General features: G+C 43.2%; 1 protein-coding gene across 1 annotated transcript in view; it reads left to right on the forward strand.

Moving 5' to 3' along the window:
• Positions 1-21,559, forward strand: part of DUBAI (Deubiquitinating apoptotic inhibitor) — a 96,517-nt gene that overhangs the window by 42,586 nt on the left and 32,372 nt on the right. Inside the window, exons 7-11 of the mRNA XM_065454334.1 lie at positions 4,979-5,206; positions 7,582-7,683; positions 8,200-8,349; positions 10,804-11,012; positions 20,065-20,158. Coding sequence (XP_065310406.1) covers positions 4,979-5,206; positions 7,582-7,683; positions 8,200-8,349; positions 10,804-11,012; positions 20,065-20,158 — 783 coding nt within the window. The remainder of the gene's footprint in view (positions 1-4,978; positions 5,207-7,581; positions 7,684-8,199; positions 8,350-10,803; positions 11,013-20,064; positions 20,159-21,559) is intronic.

Genomic DNA, 21,559 nt, shown 5'->3' on the forward strand with positions numbered 1-21,559 from the left:
CCACCAGACCACACACCAAACACCGACTCAGCCAAGTCTCCGACCCCATCGATGAAACATTATGCAGTATGACTACTTCCATTATAACCTGACCATCCGGACATTTGGTTTATTCAAGTAGAGGCCTGTTTTCAAGTTTCTAACGTCACTTCACAGCAAGCGAGGTATGGCCACCTACTCGGTGCCCTGCCCAATGACCTTGCCGTCAAAGTGTGCGACATTCTAACTGTGCCATCAAGCCAGACATCGTATGACACGCTGAAGGCCATCCTTGAGTGCACGGCATTTTCTGAACGGAAGCAGCTGCAAGTGCTGCTATCGTCAACTGAGCTTGGCGATTGCTGTCCATCGTAACTCCTCATGCAGACGCAAGCACTTCTCAACACTCGGGTCTCATGTTTTGACAACAGTGTACTAAACGAACTGTTTACCCAGCACCTGCCACCCACGGCTCATATGGTTTTGGCATCAGCATTGGAGCTGAACCTGTCCGCGCTGGCCATCCTCGCCGACAAGGTATGTGAGATAGTGCCTTCCCAGCTATCCGTAGCTGCTGCAAGTTCCAAGGCCCACACTTCTTCCACCCTTACAGTGGCATGGCCCACCAACTGATTTTCCACTCCAAAACCTACCTCGCCAAAGCAAGATGACATCGCTGAGATTCGCGCCAACGTTCAGCGGCTCGCAGATCTTGTGGCAAACAACCTCACCACAAGGGACAATTATACCTCAGGGAGACACTACGGAGACAGAATACGCTTCAAGCAATCTCCACATCATTTACCAAGACATTTGCACCGTCCTTCTCCTGCTAGACACTCTTCGGAGTCATTGCCACCTTGCTGGTATCAACGACGCTTTGGACAGACTGCACAGCATTGCACATGACCATGTGGTTAGCTAGGGAACGACATCAACAGCCACAAACGGTGACGAGCCACTCCCACATGTCTGCCAATCGCCTGCTCTTCTTTCGTGACTCCATCAGCTCACTGCAGTTTCTCATCGACACAAGAGCAGTATGTGTTGGAAAAATAAAGTATGTAGTTGGTTCTTGCATTTCGACATGGCAGCATCTTTTCCTTGCACCGCCACACACTAACCATTTGACCACGGACTACTCAGTGACTCAGGTAGGTGGGAAAGCAGTTACGTACAAACATAAGTATACATAGATAGAAACATTAATAGATACATCGGTTCCAGAAAGTGCATGAGGTACTCTAAGAATGCGAATGCTTAAAAAAATGCGAGATAAAATGTGTTAACTGGGACAGCATACAAACCAGTCACTAAGAAATTTAGCTTACTCAGCTATAGTTAATCAGTGTAGCATGAGACGCTTACACATGATGAACTGGTGGGGCCCGAGTGACCTGAGATTAGAAATGTAAGCGGTTGAAAAAAAGCATTGGCAATATCGTAAAAAAAAAAAAAAATATTTTTTGTTTTTTTTAGGGAGGAGAAAATTGAAAAAAAAAGATAACAGAACCTTCACGCAGAATTATTCTATTGCATTGTGACTCCTTTCATAGCATTGTCCTTGCCATATGCCTTGCCAAAGTCCTTGCCACCACTTCGCTTTAACCAACCCTTGAGCCTCCTCGCCTGTCGTGCACTGCAGATTCCCCCTTGTGTGGCATGTAAAAGAAACTGGTCTGAGTTTGGAAAGTGTGCAAAACAACCTACGCAACAGGCTCGCAGAGGATTGCATGCAAGAACTTGTGTACATACACTTGAACCTCAATATCAGGAAGCCTTTGTCTGCTGCACAGTGAAGCGTTGACATGTGAAGCAGAAATTAATCCGACACGGATTGATACAAATGTTGGTCTTGACTTCTTGATGTAAAATCAAAGCCTTGACATCAAATCGTGCGTAGATTTTGAACCCACAAGCTCTGCTGGGACTTTTGTGATGAAATAACGTAACAATTATTTTCTTTTCAGTGTTAAAGAATTAAATGTATTGAGTTGTCATAGCTCTCTGCCCAATTGTTGCTTTCCGATTTTTTGTATTTTTCGGGAAAAACAAACAGAAGAAACCAGTTTTTTTTTACGCCCCTCAAAATTTCATGAAGTTTTACATTTCTACCCGAGATGCACTTTGTCGTTCTCCTATTGCGTAGTGTTTTAAGACGGCAATGAAAAACCGAAATAAGATCAAGCTGCTGGGTGATGCCAGAATGCAGTGCCACCAGAATGAAACGTGACCCTCACTTCTTGCCACCTGCAGCAGAGAATGGTGTTTGGGGTGTCACCTATTAAAAGAGTACTGTGTGCTTCTACTGCATGCGCTGTGAAAAGGATAGATGAAGACTATCATAATGGAGTTGGCAGTGACAGCTGTGGTTGTGGCATGCAACAACCCACGAAGAAATTTGCTCGCATTGGAAGAGGAAACTGAGCACGTGCTGGCATTTTCACATGTCACGGGTGGGCGACTACTGCGGGGAAGCTGCTGTGGTGGGCACATACTGCTTTCAGTTACCCATGCCTTGCGCTGGCAATTCCCGCTGTGTGCTGAGAAATAGTATGAAACAGGAGCGTATCAACAAGGTTCTATTTTACTTGCCTTAATGTTCCTTTAAGGGGAGAATTTAGCCTTATACCAAAAGTATTTTAAATATTTATTTTTGGAGTATGGTGCCAAAAACTGGTGCTTTTATGTAATGTTATGTGCTTATTTTTAATATGAGGTTAGCTTACGTTTTATCTCCTTTGGGTCTTATTTAATGCAAGCTTTCTTTAATTAATTTTCTGCAAGGATTCGCAAATATCAGTTCCTTATATTCCACTAAACAGGGTATCAATCACTGACTTCTGTATGATTCAGGAAATGCTGTAAGACCAACCTTATGGTTCTATGTACCCTAAAACTAGGTGTGCATCTTTGACAGAATTTAACAGGAAACTAAAGGCTTGAAGTGATGATGAGTGGCCGATGAGGAATGTCAGCTGGAGTCATTGTTTCGACAATGTGGCTTGTCTTGTTCTAGGGCAGCCAGAGCAATGAGGTTGGCCTTATAGCATTCCACAAATCATATTGAAACCATGTTTAGTGAAATCTTGGTAAGTGATATTTTGCAAATCATTGAAGATTAAAGGAAGCTTGCTTAACCCAATAAGGGTCAATTTTTTTCGCTATATGCGACCGCCCAGGGTCTATTTTTTTTTTATTGCAGATTCCAATTCTTCTTGGGGACTTATTTAAAAAAAAATTACCATAATTTTTTTAGGGCGACGTAAAGTGAGAAAAAAATATTTTGCGTTGGTATATATGTACTCTTCATTCATGAATAACAGCAATAAAAACGGAAATAAACTAGATTATAAATTTCATGCATTGTTATACACACAGTTCAAGGCTTTGAAAATGTGCACACGAGAATATTTGGCAATGCTTACCTGTTCCTGCTCTTACACTAATATTTACATCCATTATGTAATCGAACTGAGTAGGTGCGCGCACTCAAGAAAACTGTGTGGGTGTGCGCCCGTCAAAAAAGCAAAACGTGTGACAAACTTCCACTAATCTTCATCTTATAGCCAACCAGAGGCAAATAGTTTTCGTGAGTGTCCTACAAAAAAAAAAGAAAGAAAGCAACGGAAACGCATGCAAGGCAGCATCCTTCCTATGTGCACCCTTGTGAGCACTAAACGAGCGAGAAACAAGCGGTAGCCCTTTGAGCGATTAGTAACAAGATGCCCATCAGTTTTGCGAGCGAAAGAAGCTGAAACTGCCCCCGGTACAAAGCCGAAAGTGCCGCCCGCCCACGCACGCACCAATGCGCGAGCGGTAGTATATAGATGCGTGGGAGCAAACTAGCGCTAAAACAAACCATGCAGCGCAAACCAAGAGAAGGAGGTGCGCGAAAAAAATTCCCTGTATTCCCACATAGTGGCAGCACATGATAGAAAAGAAAAAAAGTTAGAAAATTGTCGCGCTTTTTAAACGTACAGACGGCGTCGTAAATATACAGCATCGATCATTTTTGGACTTGTTCGTGGCGCCGTATATTTACGTCATTGACCCTCCAAGGGTTAAAATAAGAACCAGCGGAGGTAAAACAAAAACGAACATTGTTACAGGCGACGACAGGCTGACATTTTCGTAGAAAACATTCACTTTATTACAGCACTCTGCGACTCTTCCACCACTGTCACACTGTCCACATGCTGTCAATCCGCACACAAGCAACCATGCGCACCGCATGCCACCTGTGTCTTCCTTCCTCTCTTGTTGCCGCACTCGTGCCACGTGCCCCTTCCCCTGGCAACTGCAGTCGACTGCATATGCGGCCCCCGAAAACTGCACCTTGCTTCGCCTCGCTTGGAACTCTCGGCCATGTACACCGCGACTCACTCCTCACAACCTCATATTCGGAATAAGCTCAAAACATTACATATGTGTACAAGTTTCAGCACCATGCCTCAAAGAATAAATAAATTAAACAAATAGGTCGAAGTTTTCCCTTAAGTGCAAGAGCCAGGCAGAGACGAAAGCTTGGACAACAAATTTGGAAGCGATGCCCGAAAAGGGAACATCCAGTTTGTAAAAGAGTCACTCGCATCAGCAGCTAGCTGTGACTAAGTGATGATGGAAGTGGTCCAACCATGTAGGTGTGAATATGGTCGAAGAGGTGGTTACTTCGTGTGAAGTGTCATTTTGGTGTACTAGCATGGCATACAAGTGTGGGCCACCATTGTAGAAGTGGCAAGCCAAGAGAAAAAGTTGCCTGGCGCATTTAGTTTCCCAACACCAATCTGCTGGATGTGTCTTGCTCATATGCACACCACAAACTTGCACATTATTTTCCTCTCTCTCCTATGCCAATTGATCAGGAGAAACATACCACAGGAGTTCAATGTATAAATTTCAGTCCAGGATGGTGACACCCTGCACTGGAATATTGGTGTCTGCTCACTTGCAGGCCTTGTGTGCAAGCAGTGTGAAAGGTTAACTTTTGGCTTTGCAGCTGTTGCCACCGTCTCTGGTGTCAACGGCCACCAGTTCCATGAGCCATAGCCTGAGCGGCTCGGTCGATGTGGAGCCGCTGGTGCGAGCATCCCGCAGGCTGCTGCAGTGTTTGGCCTGGCCTGGCATGAACTCAATGCACCTCTGGGTCACAGCAGCATTGCGCGGATTTGTGGCTACGGGCCGCTTTGCTGCCATTGCTGACCTGTTTGAGTCCTCCGTTGACGTGGTGTGTATCAGCTTGGGCCACCTTTCTTATTTTTTTTAACAAATGTATTTGTTTTTACGGATGGTTCTTCTCAAAACACTTTTTATGTACAGCACAGCGCATATTACAGCGAAGCTTTGTTGTATAGCTCATAATTGTATACGGTTGAAATGAAAGTAATAATGTGAGAAATGTTCGTTTATTACAGAACTGAAAGTTGTTGAAAAGTATGCATGGTTTATTTATTTATTTTACAAGTACTGCCGGCCTTGTTACCAGGCCTTAGGCAGGAGTAGGCATTTGAAAAAACTAAAAAACAAATAAGAAATAAGATCAAACAAGATAACAGACACTGAACAAGAATCTGCATAACAAACAACATAAGAGAAACCTTTCATAATCATGATTTGACTGGTAAAAACGAGGGATGAACGCTATGGTTTATTCACAAAGTGCAGAAATGAAGGATGAAACCGTTGGACATTCGACAGTTATGGCAGGTAATGCGTTCCATTCGGAAATCGTGTGCGGAAAAAAAGAATTTTTAAATACGTTGGTCCTGCAGGTAAAATCTCTAACCTTTTTGTTGTGATAAGAGTGCGTGTAGCGGTGACTAGCCGCTATGGTTTCATTGACAAGCATAGCTGAGACACTTCCATGATGGCCACCTACGTTATTACTCAATACTCAAGGTACATGCACACAAGCGGTGCAGCGATGTGCACAGGTTGTGAGTTACCCAAATGTTCAATACAATGGATAGGTGGACTGGTTTGGTTAGTAATGCATGTTTAGTTAACTTCAAGCGCAAGAAAGACGCTGGATGTAAAAAAAAAGCGCACACCAGACGTGCTCACTCACAACTGTGAGTGAGCACGCCATGAGTGAGTGCATGTGGTATGTGTGTGTTTTCTATGCCCAGTGACTGTCTTGCATTCTGAGTTTTCTAATAACCCAAACGTTGATTGGCAGTGGTGCATAGAATTATCTGCAAGCTTTACCCAGTCTACAGTGTAAATGTCCAGGCACAATTTCTGCTAGTTGCTATCCACAGACCTATACGTTGGTTCTGATAGTTTGCTGCCTGCCAAGTACACAAGACATATGACTTGTTTACTGGCAAAAGAAGTAAAAGTGTGGCATAGTGACTCCTGCTGTCCCCGCTGTTGCGCAGCACCAAGCCTTTACAAATTCCAAAAGAAATTAGCTTTTTTTATGCGAGTTCAAGCGAGACTGTTAGGAAGGAAAGCAATGCCCAATGAATTCATCAGAACTGAACTACTTAGACAGACAATTACCTTTATCTTCTTTTTTTTTCGAAGTGCGACCATCTTCACCAAGTGAGATAGTAAACAGTGGTACAGGAACACAATGGTGTAATACACTATGCCAACTCAGTTGTGTGTTTCGTTTTACACCAGTTTGGGCACATTCATTCCCATTTGTCAGGTTTATTCTATATGTGATATCACCACATGCTTCACACAAGAAAGCAGACTCTCCTTGCATCCACAAATAAGTTCAATTTCAAGGCATTTGCTACCACAGCCAGCATCTTAATTATTGAAACTTGCTCCAAAGGTCTGGTTATGCGTCGATCCAAACTACCTTGTGGTGAGATGTAGTATTCAAACAGGTCTTGAAGTGTCAAGACATTACATTACCACGACAAAAGTGCTAATTTATTCAGTTACTGTTGCAATATTCATTATGATGTACATGTAGATCATGTTCAAAATATTACTAAACAACACATCAAGCACAAGAATTTTAATTTGCCATCGTATATTAGCTGTGCACGTGGCTATGACATGAATAACTCAAGATTAATAGAACATGTCCAAAAAATTCCCCAAGAATAATTTCACCACTGCTTTATCCGACCATGCCACTGGTGTTTGACATGATAGGATTTACCATAATAATCAACATATTTTGTAATGAATGCTCAGATGTTTGTTCACAGCACCAGTATGCGGTTGTGTAGTGTGTTCTCTTCTGTCATTCTTCTTGACAGCAACCAGGCAAATATCTCAAGTGGCTGAACATCTCCAAAGCACACTGCATGTCTCTTGTGTTTTTGTACTGGAAGAATTTTTTTTGCTGAAACATGCAGAGCTCGCATTTGTAGATGCACGGAAACTCATTGAAAAATTTAAATTCTGAATCTGTTCAGCGTGTTCCTGCTGCAGATGCAGGAAATATTGTGAAACGGAATTTTCAACTAACACATCAATTGGTGTTTGAAGGAAATGTGAGCACCACAGTATGGCCTGGGATCGTTTCTGGTCACGTGCTAACGAGATTGTAAACTTTTGAAGAGCAGTGGTATGGAGAGTTTCCAAGACCAGCACCTGGTGTGGTGCCTGCTCAACCAACCTTGTCCCATTTTCCAGGTGTTTTGCAGGGCGATACAGCCATTGACCTGCAAGTGTGCATTCCCGGTCCTGACTCTTATGCTGCTATCGTACCAGCACTCGCCTGCTCTCTTCCATAAGGTATGTCACAGCACAATGGTCGATGAGAGAGCCACCATGTGAATTCTGGGTTCCTTGTTCTACAGGTGTCGACAGGAAGAAGGGTGGGTGTTAAAGCAGGTCAAGGGTATTTGCTTTTCAAGACTAAACAGGTTATTTATTTGTTATAAAGCTGCAGACACATATAGGGCGACTTCTAACCTCATTAGCGAAGTCTTCGTTTCGAAATTCTTTGGGCCTCCGGTCAGACGTGAAAATGCAGAAATGATATTAAGGAAGCAAAAAGCTGCAACTGACCTGGGCAGCCCAAGAGCTGCTTCTTGCGATGCCAGTGGAGAAATTAGTATGGTGGATGTGTGTCAGCAGTTGGAGAATAGTGCTGCTAATTAAATCAGCAGGGGTGAGGTTTTGTGGCTGAATAAAACATGGTTTGTAGAAGGCCAAAACTGTGGGCAAACATAGCATACAACGTTTCATGTTGCTTTCTTCTCTACTCTGAGCATCCTCCCGAAATGATCTCGTGCCCTTACCATGCAGATACTGCCCCACCTGCCATTGTTTGTGAAAGAACTGCGGAGGCAGAAGAATGGCGACATGCTTCAGGAGCTGGCCAGCCTGTCTTACACCATGATGTACCTGCACTCAGGCTTTCCTGATCTCTATGATCCTGTGCTAGATGCGCTCAAGGTGAGTACAGTTTGGTGTACTTAAGATCACCAGTAGGGCGCCACTGGGTGCCACTGGGTGCCACTTCAAAATTAGGCCCACGGGTTAACGAGTGACTATAGACACCATTTTGTAACGACACATTTTTTCACTGCTAATGCCTTTTTGTGCTTTTGGCGTTAGGGAGTAATCAGAGCGACGCTTTGCCCTGGGCAGAGTGTTGAATGTCACGAACATAAAATGCTTGAAAAGGCATTAGCATTAGAAAAGGCATTGCTACAAAATACAGTGAAATCTCGATATAACGATCTTCAGGGGAACTTCAGTAACAATAGTTCTCCGAGCTCCTGTAATTTCCGTAGATGTTTAAGGAGCGAAGGGTATACTGCGGGTGACGTTCGTGAATACCAAGCTCGTGAGACTCCAGGACAGAGGGAAAGTGTTTCTGCACAGAAGAAAACAAGCCGGAAGCATACCACTTGCTTTGCGCCGAATTGTAAGTTCGGCTACAAACATGCAAACCACGAGCAAAAATATTGGTTTCGGTGCATTGAGACCCAGAACTTTCCGAAAGACATGAGCTTGCCTTTCGCTGTGCTGCCAAAATGTTTCAACCACATTAGTCGTGTGCCAGCATCACTTCAAGAAGCATTTCATTGAGCATTTCATTTCATTGAGTATGACTGGGAAAAAGATCTCGTATGTTCCGATTGCATATCTGCGGCTAATGAGTGGCACTGTTCCTTTGATGCTACTTGACGCTGTGGCTTGCATGTAAAATTCCTACAAAAAGAGCAAGCAAGGCTCTAATAGAATGCTACCCATCAAAATAATCCCAAAGAGATAGCGAGCCAAAATTACACATGCTTCAAGCAAAAATAGAATGCACCTTTCACCAGCTCAAATCTTCAGGAGTCATCAGTTGTGAGCAGCACAAACTCGGAAGTTGCAAATAGCATCATCAAGCTAATATATTGCTTGCCTGCACTTCCTTAATTGTGAGCAGCAAGAACTTGGTTCCTTAGCACACTCCAAGAGAGAAAAAGCACCTTACGGTATGCGCTACGACATGCTTTGTGAGCGCTGTGATGCAGTGCCGTGTTTGATTTAAATCTCTGGTTGCAGTAGAAGCTTGGTGGCGAACGAAGAACTACATTAATTATTGCATTCAAGAGTCCAAACTATTATTTTGCATGCTACAAGCTGTTCCTTTCATCATACATCATCGAACAATGTAAGAGTTTGTTTTTTGTTACATCAAAAACAAGTTTATTTGTATTGTTAAATTATATTGCAAGCATGTCTCATTTATAATAGCCCAATACGGGCAAAGAAATTGAACCATAGGATTTTAGTCGTACTTATATCAATATTTATTCTATTATATTTTATATCCTGTCAAGCCAAATCATTTCTCTTGCGCATTTTGTGGCATAACAATACACCCTGCATGAATTGCTGTTCGCATACAACTCCTACATACTAGCTGTTCCACAAAGCAAACTTATGCCCTTCTCACTTTAGAAGAACTGATTAAGGGCTATTTCATTCATGCAGAATTTGTGCTTCTCGTAGGCCCAAGTTTAACGTGCTTACCAAACTAAACAGCATTTAAGAGCTCTTATATATGTTGCACCTCAAATGGGGTAACAATGAGGTGATGGGCAAGGCAAGTGCATTTCCTTCACAAGTGACAGAGCTCTGCTGCTTTCAGAAATTTGTAACTGTCTATGATGTGACTATGAAGACGGTTTTCAGCTTAAAGACTATGTTAAATGTGCCGAGATTCCCTTGTAAAATGGCCGCAGCAGCACGTGACGTGCTCCGCTTGTGACAGACCGCAGCAATCACGGCTGTCGTTGTGAAGTGAAGTGCTGAACTACGCTTCACACCCAGTGGATGGCATACCTACCCATCTAGCCACCGTACTCGCGTTTTTCTCCTCAAGCGCCATCTCAAGTTTTCCGAACCCATGTGCGGCGGCATCCACTTTCTGTGCTTTCTCGTCTGCTAGCCTGCTCTTACGGCTGTCATGAAGGATACATGGAATTGTAAGAATCCCCAGATTCCTGAATATTAATTTGTGGTACTGAGGCGTTGTTAACATGACATGGAAACTGAAGTGCTGAAATATGTTTACGTCGAAGCTACAAGCAGTCAGCTATAGATTCTGACTAGCTCGTTAATCTGAAATGTTCGCTAATGTGTTGTTCATAATAACGAGGTTTCACTGTAGCGACTCATACTTGCATTGCTTCTTACAAATGCATGACAGAATTCCACTGTTGTCACTCCAGCATGGTGTATTAGCTATAGAAAAAGAAGACTGCTTCTGGCTTCAAATCTGTTTAGGTACTCTAGCAGTTATAATTGTGCTTTTCTTTTTGTACCGTGAGAAGATGGGTGTATGTGTGATGAATGTGTTTTCGTTACAGTCGGGCAAGCAGTGATTGCAATGTGAGACCGATTTTGCAGGATGTGTCAGCAGCAGCACCCAGTGTGGATGAAATGCAGCAGCTCCTGAGCCAGTACCGAGTGGCCTCGGCTGGAGAGCATTACATTGGGGGCATTGTTGGTGAGGCGACCGCCTTGGTGCGCCGTGAGGCCGAGCTTGTGGGTCTCCTCAACCTGGGCAACACCTGCTATGCCAACAGTGTGCTCCAGGCACTCTACATGACGTCACGGTGAGCTGGGGCACATATCATCACACACAGCAGGGGAATGGGGGCCCATGGGGTGTGTTACCGCCCTAAAGTCATTCAGTCTTGGTGATGTGCATACTTAGCACTATCGAAGCCTAGTTACGCACCAAAAATTTTGTGCTAGAAAGAGTTAATTGCGAAAGTAAAATATTCAAGTGCTCTAACCTGAGATCTTGGTGACCTTATCTCACCATGAATAATCATCACTTTATGGCCTATGACAAGCCCTCCTTGCATTGTATGGTAATAGGCATTTGATCATGATTGCTTTTATTGAATTAGATTTCGCGCAATGTTTGTGAACATATTTCTGTGTTCTTTCCAGGTTACTAAGGCATATCACAGCAGAAAAATGGGCCATCGGAATAGGTTTATTGAAGAAAAAAAAAGAGCCTTTGAGAAGTTGACCAAAGTGAACAATACAAGAAGCAATGGTGCCCTTTCTCAACGAACCCAAGCCATATTTCAGAAAAATTAATGCAGCTATCCCCCCCCCCCCTCTCCCCAAAAAATAAGAGACGACGATAATATTGTCAGGCTTTCTCTTTATCACTATTTGTTTTGTGCCTCCTTGCGACTCTCCCATCAACCGAACTTGCTACATGTAGAAGTCGTATACCCCTCACATCTTCACACTGCCACACATGTTCAGTTGTTCTTTGTCAAAACAACCATTGACTGCGACATTGAGCCCACATCTGAGATCCTTCTCGAGAGCATCTTGCACTTCAAGGCTACTTGTGACATTGTTTTTCTAACTCCTCATGTAAACCCCTGTTATGCAAGACCCTTGAGGTATAGTAAATAAATTAGGGGCTCGCAAGTATACTCGAATATCATCGAATCAAATCGAATTGAATAGTGAATGTATGAATAATCAAATTCGCGAATTGAATATCTACTTTTCCATTTGTCGAATATTCAGTGTCTTTCGTGTAGAGACCCACGCAGTGCGACATCTCGTGTGTGCCGTGGAGACCGAGGTGCTCACCCAAGCGAGCGTTTCATTTCGTTTGTGGCGCAAAAGGAGCACCGAACATGCCATGGATGGGGTTGTCACGGCTGGCGCAGTAGCGGATTCTATCACCGCAAGTGCTCCCCGAAGTTAGCTCGGTGCGGAGATCGCACAGACGCACGGCACCCGAACACCGCAGTTCGCAGAATAGCACTGCATTGTCCAGAGCCAACTCTGTCGGTACAATGTTTGCCAAGGTCAACAGGATGAATCGAAATGACAGCACGACTTGGACAGAGAAAACAGCAACGAAAGTAGCGCGTATTTCATTAAGTGCGAAGATTAGGCCAATTAGCCTCCAACAATCACGCAGATCATGTTGGATATGCAGTGACAAGCTTCAAGTCGCTTCAACAGCCATGGATCACTGATGAGCCATGAACATATCAGCAGCAAGCATTCCAAAATGGCTTGCGGCCCTTTACCACATTGGCCAGCAGCCGGCGAATTTTCTTCAAGGCCACTCTGCCTCAGCCATTAGGCCTAATCCGCACTGCTTCATCGGGCATTGGCGACTAACATTACGCCTGGTGCCGAATCAAAGCAGATCTATCCACAGCAATCGTGCAACACTCTGACAAACCGCTTCACAAATAAAAGCAAGAGATGGATGAACAAGTAGTAGGAGCAGGGGAAGGGGAGGGGTAGCGAGCATCATGTTAATTTGTGACTGGTGGAAAATCACTCCGAACCTGACAATGAAAGGGCATGAATGGCGCCTGCTCTTTACCGTTGGCAGCAGCTATGCGTGGAGCGTTGATAGAGTCGCATGATGCTCGATCCTTTCGTCTGTCGCGCATATTGACCTTATGATAACCTAGCTGGCGTAAAGTTGGTTTTGCTCTTCTGTATTTTAAAAACTGGAAAGCAGAACTCTTTATGCAATAAATAAAAGAGTGCCAGAAGACACAGCTGCACTATTAAACTGAGAACCTTATTGGTATCCAGTACAACAGAATGTCACTAATTCATTAGTTTTAGACGAAATAAAAACTTGCTTCTATTCAAAAGAAATTCTATTGATAAAAAAAATTTTACACACCTTCATATACTCGGACTGAGCTGTGATAAGTACTGGCAAACTAACTTAGTGTGCCCTTTAATAAGAGTAAACCGTACTGTATATCTTGATTTCTATGTACCTAAGTTACTGATAGCTTGCTACATTGTTGTTATGCAATACTAGGAGACTTCCGAACATGTGCAGCACTGTATTTTCTTGCTCAAAATTTGTGTTAAGTTTTGGGGGAAATTTTTTTTTATTCGATATGATATTGCCACGACCTTGACACGAGTGACAGCCACTCGGTGCAATTCGGTGCCACATGCCAGGCACGTTGGGTGGCTCCGAGAAGAAGACAACGATGAAGGTGCCAGGACAGCTTTATAAAAGATCTATTGCATTGACCGAAGTCTTTTGTGGCTTTGTCTGTGACAAACTGGTGGAGGTGCTGGGTACGCGTCTATGTACTCTGACCCACAGGAACTGGAAGCGGACAACCTACGCAAAAGCCGACGGCTTCAAAGACTGCCTCCGGAAAAGGGCCTGCAAGATCTGCCGAGGATGTCCACCACAACCGCAAGCCAGACACATGAGACATACGGTACAGGACAGCCTCCTGCGTCGCTGGTTCTCCACACACCACGCTGGGCGCGGCCGTTCCATGGGGAGCCTTTTCAGGACATGGAAGACTGGCTCTATGACTTCGATCGTGTGGCTGACGTCAATTATTGGGATGAACAGAAAAAGTTAAGGAATCTGTACTTCTCCCTAGAGGACTCTGCCCGAACATGGTTTGCTAACCACGAGCCATCCATCACCACCTGGCAAGAATTTCAACAGCAGATACGCGATACGTAAAGCAGTCCCACAAGAAAAGAGCGAGCCGAGCAAGCCTTTCAGAGTAGTGTTAAAAGCCGAACGAAAGTGTAGCCATGTTCATAGAGGACACGTCGCAGATTTTCAAGCGTGCTGACCCTGGCATGACAGAAGCGAAGAAGGTCCGCCTGCTGATGCGTGCAATGAAGGATCAGTTGTTTGCTGGACTGATGCGAAGGCCTCCAGCTGCAGTAGCTGGGTTCGTCAATGAGGCAACAACAATGGAGCGAGCCCTTCAGCAATGCTCCTCGGTCTACGATCACCAAATCAGCCTAGGATCAGCATCTTCTCTCTCGTTGCCCTGTGACACCGATGCGCTTCGAGAGCTTTTGCGTAGTGTCGTGCATGAGGAGCTCGATCGACTACAGGGAGTGCGATTTCAACCGACCGTAACATCCCTCACAGAAATCATCCGCGAAGAAGTCCACCAGGTGGCACAGCAATTCGTGCAAACCAGACCTGAAGCTGCCCCCGTACTGACTTATGCGCAAGCAGTGAGGTTACCTGTGCAACCCGTGAACCACCGTAACCTGTCTTCTGAAGAACCGCTGTGCCACTTCCAGGGCCAAGCTTCACATACAAATATGTACTGGTCCACGAGCCCCAGAATCAACACGCAAAAGTCAAACGTGTGGCGCACACCTGGCTATCAGTCACTTTGCTTCCACTGGGGCAAAGCGAGCCACTTGTACCGTGCCTGCTACTACCGAAGCATAGGACTCCAGGGCTATCATCCCAGCACTCGTCGCCCACTTGAGGGAGAGCGCCCGAGAGAAATCCAGCAATACTGGCCAGTCAACCTGGCCAGTCAAGGGCCTTTTGGGCGAAACTGTGTCTTTTGTTTTAGCACTTTGTACATTCTCTTGGTAAATTTTCCCCGTGTAATTATTGCACCCCTGAACTTTGCATTGATATTCCACAAAAAAAGTGTGAGGATTGTGCGAGTAAATACAGTACATACATTCATAACTAATGCATACATTCACAGATAAACACAATCGATACTATTTTTGAAAGTTGCAAAATGGGAGTGCAGCACGACATGGGGAGGCAAGTCATTCCAGTCCTTTGCTGTCTGTACGAAGAAAGAGCGGAGATGGGCAGAAGTATGAGTGCACTGAGGATAAACAGCTTTGGAATGGCTCGTACAACTGGAACTGCTACGAGCTGGTGTGATGACAGGAAGGCCAAGCTGTAAGCAAAAAGTTCGTGAAATAGACAAAGCCAACAAGTTTTACGCCTAGATTGTAAGCTGACAAGTTAAGCATGTCATTTAAGTTCTGTTACACTAGTGGAAAATATTGGAATAAATAAACGTAGCTGCGCACTTCTTAATAGATTCAAGAGCTTTAGACAGGTTAGAAAGATGTGGTGGTAGGCCATAAACACAAGACATAGGAGCTTCAGACAGTCATAGCACTGTATTTCTATATAGAAATAAAAGCAACAAAAGCAAATGCGGAAAGGGAAAAACTAGAGTTGTGATTCGTAATTGCAGTCGCGATGATAACGATGATGATTTATTGGCATCTCCTTTGAAACGGGGCAGTGACAAATGGGCACCTCGTCTATTTCAGCTAATCCAGGTATGCTATACATGCTTTTTATTCTAGCATTCTTGTATACATCTCCTTAATCTTTTTTCTCTTGCTCACAACTTCTCTATCTATATTGTACTGCTACCTATGCCTGTAATGGATCCAGTCGTACCTCTTCCCATGCCTATCCATGTGGCTTGCAAGGAGCGCTCCTATTGGCTGATGTGAATTTGAATCACTGGTATGCTTGTTTCGGGCACATTTTGGCAGCAGCTTGTTGCACACTTTGCGTGTTCTGAAACCGCCACTTCAACATCTGCCTGATTATCTTCAGTTTCTTTCGTTGCTGTGCCTTAGCTGCTGCCTATTTATTTATTTATTTATTTATTTATTTATTTATTTATTTATTTATTTATTTATTTATTTATTTATCTATTTATCTATTTAAAATATCCTCGGGTGATGGACCACTGGCAGCCTAGCCCCGGGCACCAACATCAACAACTGCTGGACAAATAAAGTTTATTCCTATCCTATCCTATTTAAAATACTTTCAAGGCCCAAAGGTATTACAGAAAGGAGTGGTGAACATAAAAAAAAAAAAAATTGCAAGTACAAAGACATATTCAACGTGGCGTTTCATGAATGGTGGTTTTGAAGGTGTCAGTATCCAGGATGGCTGCAACGATGGTGGGAAGGTGGTTACAATCTTTGCTTGTGCTAGGAATGAATTCATTACTACAAAGTTTAGTATGTGAAGACTGCACACCAACTTTGAAACTGTTGTCAGAGCGAGACGATATGTATGACACTTGGGTGGTAAGCTGTTCTTTCAACAAAGTGATATGAAAATGATTTGTGCTATATAAGGATATCTGTTTACTTTTCTTGCGGGATCGAAGATACAGCTGAAAAGGTAGAAAAGTTTTGAATTGCTGTCGGGCACCGAAGAAGACACAAGGCATGGAATACAAAGATAGGACTGCCTATGGAAGTGAATGCCGTTGATCTTGCTGACCTGACAAAAATGGGTCGCGTGTGATTGTGGGCTCCAGATATAATGTTGCAAGGCATTTGACAATGGCCTACAAGTTGCAAAGCGGTCTTTCTTTTGGGGGAGGGAAGACATGCGTGGAGGTGGAGTCAAGGCTGAGTGGCATAGGTCACCCTAGCAACAGGAATGTGACTGGCGCATCGGTTTCGGCGGCTCTGCTGGCCTGGCAACAGCCAGTGTCTGGTGTGCTGAGGATCACAAGGCAGCTCAATTATTAGTATTGGTTGCTGCGACGTGAAAAGCGGTTCGCAACATTAAAGATTTTGCACATTGTAAGCTTACGAACTTGGATCAGGACTTTTGAAGTATTCATATCATCACAAAATTTGTATTAGGAAGGATAATATCACTGAGCTTCTATTATTGTAAATAGTCACACACGCATACACAGCAAAATTTACAAAATGAGCAACAGCATTTTTTAGCTTTTTTTCCCCCCCTATTTATGTATGGTTTCATTTTAAATAAAGAATTAGTTGCCAGTCTATGCTTGTGTCTGTGTGTGCCTCTGTTTTGTGGCTGTCAATTGTTTGCATTGAAATCTTCTATAAAATTAATACATACTGGCTCGTCCAACTTTCTGTTCTATTTTGATGAGACTGGCAAACCATATCAGATAATCGGGCAGGCTGGATTAAAAGAAAACGCATAAAAAAAGTTTAGACATATATAATTACTTTATTGGCAGTATGTAGTCGACTCTAACGTGCCGCCCCTCTTCCCGCTTTTCATGGGTTCATATTAAGCACAATGTGCACCCAAATGTGATGTGCACCAGATTTTCTAATGGAAGGAATTCGTGTGTCTCTGATTATGGCATTCACCAATAAAATGAAACCAGCAGGGTTTACCTTCACAGAACGGAAATTTGTCTGTGCCTATCGTTGTCAGTCTAAAATGGCTTTATATCTCCGTATATGGGCTACAGCCTGTTGTCTTCTGTTCGCTCTACTGTGGTTGATATTCCAAATTTTCGAATAGATTTTGCAACCATGGCAATAGTGGATTGTGGCCTATGCCTAGCTTAGCCACTTTTGCCAGTTTGCCCTGCAATGCATGGAAGTGTCTGGAGCACCGAGAACACGTAATGCAACTCTGTTTCCATTTCCTTAGCATGTAAAATTACTTATCCTTCGAAGGAGCCTTCGTAATTACTGTAAAGCCCTAAAGCAGCACATTATTGGCATTTTTTTTTCAATATCTTCTTTTGTTGCCATTTTACAATGACAACGGTAATAATGCTGGCTCTGATGTTAAACCATTGCTAATGCTGAAAATACAATTTTGCTTTTGTATGCGATAGTAATGTGCAGGCAATTAGCAGACACACTTTAAAAAAAAGGTGCACATAGAATCGGGTAAAAACGGTAATCAGTCATTGGGAGCTTTCATTCTCGCTTCGAACTCTACTGAAGGTTAAGGTGAAAATTTTTGTTTTTAGTGAGACATAACGTGCCTTAAACACATTCACTGTCCCCTAAACACTGCCAAAACAGACGCTGCTGCTATAGCAGTGGGGTGTGTGCATCCTTACCAGCCAATTTTGAATTACACAGTGAATGCCAATTTCACGATTGAAATAATGGAACTTTGGGCTTATAGGAATATATTGGGCCCGGCTGGGACTTTCGGTTAGGAGTGAATTAACCAGAGTTGAATCATTGTCATCACGTGAAAGCTGGTGTCCTTTGCAAAATTTATCTGGCAGAGCACAAAAGCAGCTGTTTATAGAAAGCGTATTGTGTCCTCACCTTCTCTGAGGAACCACTGAAACTGCTTCTTCCCTTTCACTGCACGTGAACAGAGGTGGCATTGCAATTCAATGCTGTGCCAGTGGTGCCGTCCGCTTTCTCTTTTCTACTTTAATTTTTTTTTTATTGCTGGAGTTCTTTTATTGTTGACTTGTGTGGTGGTGTCTCTGGGCCGAGAAAGTCTTTCGAGCAGCAGGACAAAAAAGAACGAAAATAAACTGGCTTTTGCCCTGACAAGAGTTGGTGTCCTCTATTCTTTGTCTCTACAGTGCTTACCCAGATGCAATTCAAACATGCAATAGTAAGGTTGCTTGATTCAATAAAAATTACGTCACTTGATTATTTATTTTTTCTTGCAAGCCTTTCTGCTTGTAAGCATTCTACACTTTTGTCACATATTGTTTTCTATTGCCAAGTGACCTTATCTCTTCCTTTTCTCCTTTTTTTCTTTTTTTTAAAATATAGCATCCTCATCAAGATTAAATCAGTGAATACTGAACAACATGATTTCTCTGTTTTCATGCACTTAGAACATAGGCATCTCTTTCATAAAAAAAAAAAAGAAATGCTGCAGAGTGATGTTGCCTCCTTTCTCTAGCTTTATGATAGTGAATGTGGCTGTGTCATGCACTGTTAAATAGTTGGCCACTAATGAGACATAACAGCAGCCAATGGCATGTCTGCATAATTGACAGGGCAATTCTACTGCAAACTACGGTGGTCGCATTATAGGGGTCACTTGTCCACGTAGCGATGTGTCTTCATAGAGCCAAGTGATAATGCAAGCCATGTAAATTGCTTTGCAACACTGTTACCACAGATAATTTTTGGGCTGACTGTAGTAGCTGCACCGCATAGTGCATTTTTTAAACGAGATGCAATCAGTAAAATACTTAGGCATTCATATTTCTTCAGACCTGACATGGGATAAACACATTGATTACATCACCACCAAAGCGTCGAAGACCCTGGGTTTCATTAGGCGTCACTTTCATTCTGCAAATTGGGAAACGAAACTACTAGCATACACAACTTTTTTCAGATCGCAACTAGAATACGCTACCATCATAAGGAACCCGCATCAAGCATACCTTGCCGGGAAACTCGAATCATTTCAGAATAAGGCCACTAGGTTTATCACAAGGAAGTACTCTTGCTACTCCAGCATTACTGATATCAAATCGCGTCTAAATTTATGTTCACTGGAAACGCGAAGACTTGTTACCCTGTTATCTCACTTTCACCAGCTTTATCACAATCCTGCACCATTCACAAAATATCATATCAAACCGGCCCATCGCATCTTTCCCCGATTAGACCGCGGCTTTAAAGCACAAGTGAAGATCACTCGTACCAAGCTTATGCATCATTCACCATTGTTCCTTGCCATTTACCATTGGAATAAGCTGCCTGCGGAAATCGTTTCTGTCTATAACCACAACGCTTTTGTTAGCAAACTGAAGTGCTTATTGCGCGCCGGCTGTTAGAATTGTATTATTCTCTATTGTTGCCCCTACCATTTTAGTTCTGCTTTTTCCAGTATGTTCTCAGTGTTTGCGGAGTATCTTTCAGTATGTTTTATCAAGTTCTGTTCCCAGCAAATGGCGCTCGTTTTCGTTATTTATTCAGCGTAATATGTTATGTAATGTTATGTAACCCCCTATGTACTGCCTGTAAAAGGACCTTTAGGGTACATGAATAATAATAAAAAAAAGATATTCTCTCTTGTAATTCTATTGTGACAATGGTTTGTGATGGCCATGTGGGTGATACCACAAATGTTTGCACTCTCTATAGCCTGAGGAACCAGCTGCTTCAGAGCAACACTGTGCCACCAGGGACCATCTCGAAGAGCCTGCAGGAGCTGTTTGCCTTCTTGGCGCTATCAGAGGTGAGTGACCATCCTGCTCTGCCGGCAGCATAAGTGTCCTAATTTAATGTCTGCTGTGCAAGCATATTTTGAAGAAGCACTGGTGTGCTGCCATGCTAGGCCATTAATTGGAGCACTACTGTCAATTGCTTCAAGATGTTTCCATGTTAGTATGGGGGCTGTATTATGCTCATACAAAGGGGTTTGTATGAGCATCAAGTGATAAAGTGGTTTGTATGAGCTTCAAGTGATCAAACTTTTTTTTATATTATAATAGTATTTATAGTATTTTATAGACTATATATAAGGGTCTGTCCGAAACTGTTCTACTTAAAGAAATAGAACTGTTTCAGACAGAACCTTATATATAGTCTTTATATACTATTAGATACCTGCCGACTCTTTTTATCTGTCCGGGAGACTCTCAAATTCCGACCAGTCCTCCCAATTGTACGGACACGGCCATAAACCTCCTAAAAATGCTGCAATTTCACCACGAAAAAAAATATTAATTGTGTCATGTAGCAGAGTCGCATAGTAATGACCATTATGCACTGGTAACTAGATGAAATCAGATTTAAATCAAAGCCATTTGTGTATTGGCAGTGTATGCCTTACTTGGTTTGCTTCAGAGAACTAGGGTGGTTGCTTGGGCTAGTTGGTAATTCATGATAAAAAATAACGTACAGCTTCAGAGCTTCAGATCGAGACATGCATTGAGAGTGGTGTGTGTTCTCACCCCCCTTCCCCCTATCATGTTGAAACTCCCGAATGTCGAGGTCCGCAGGTTGGCAGGTATGCTATTACAAAGATCAGAAAGTTTACCAGCATAGATAGAGTTGGCTGGTGCAAGACAGAGATAATGCTGCGATACTGCCTTAGTCCTGCAGGGGATGTAAAAAATAAGGTCAAGGTGTTCGATTCAGTGAAGACACCAGCATTCACGTGGGCATTGCATAATCAGCATATTGAAGGGCCACACATCACTGTGTTAGAAAGTACCTGCAGGTATTATGCATCTGCAATTACTTCGTTACAAGGGGATTGTAAAAAAATTTGGTCGTGGAGGGTGTTTGGCAGTGAGACACCAGTCTTTCCATTTCTTATTCACTTGATGTCTGCTGAAAATATTGTCAAACGTGCAACACCTAGTAAAAGAATAATGATAATCTGCTCTGGTGACTGGCACGAATAACCATATACAAATGTGCACACATTCACATTTGTTGACATAGGGGAATGCTGGCCACCTGGAAAAGTCACTTCTGTGACTTTTCCATCTTCACTACTGCTGCAGTCTGTCTGAGCACCACCATCCTCCGTGAACTGAGAGTAGCTGACACGCTCAGCAAACCAAAGCGAGAAGAAAAAGGAAATACTGGAGATGTTATCCTGGCAGGGCAGGGCCTGAAATCAACAGGG

This window comes from Dermacentor albipictus, chromosome 3, assembly GCF_038994185.2.
Source record: "Dermacentor albipictus isolate Rhodes 1998 colony chromosome 3, USDA_Dalb.pri_finalv2, whole genome shotgun sequence".
NCBI classification, from domain to species: domain Eukaryota; kingdom Metazoa; phylum Arthropoda; class Arachnida; order Ixodida; family Ixodidae; genus Dermacentor; species Dermacentor albipictus.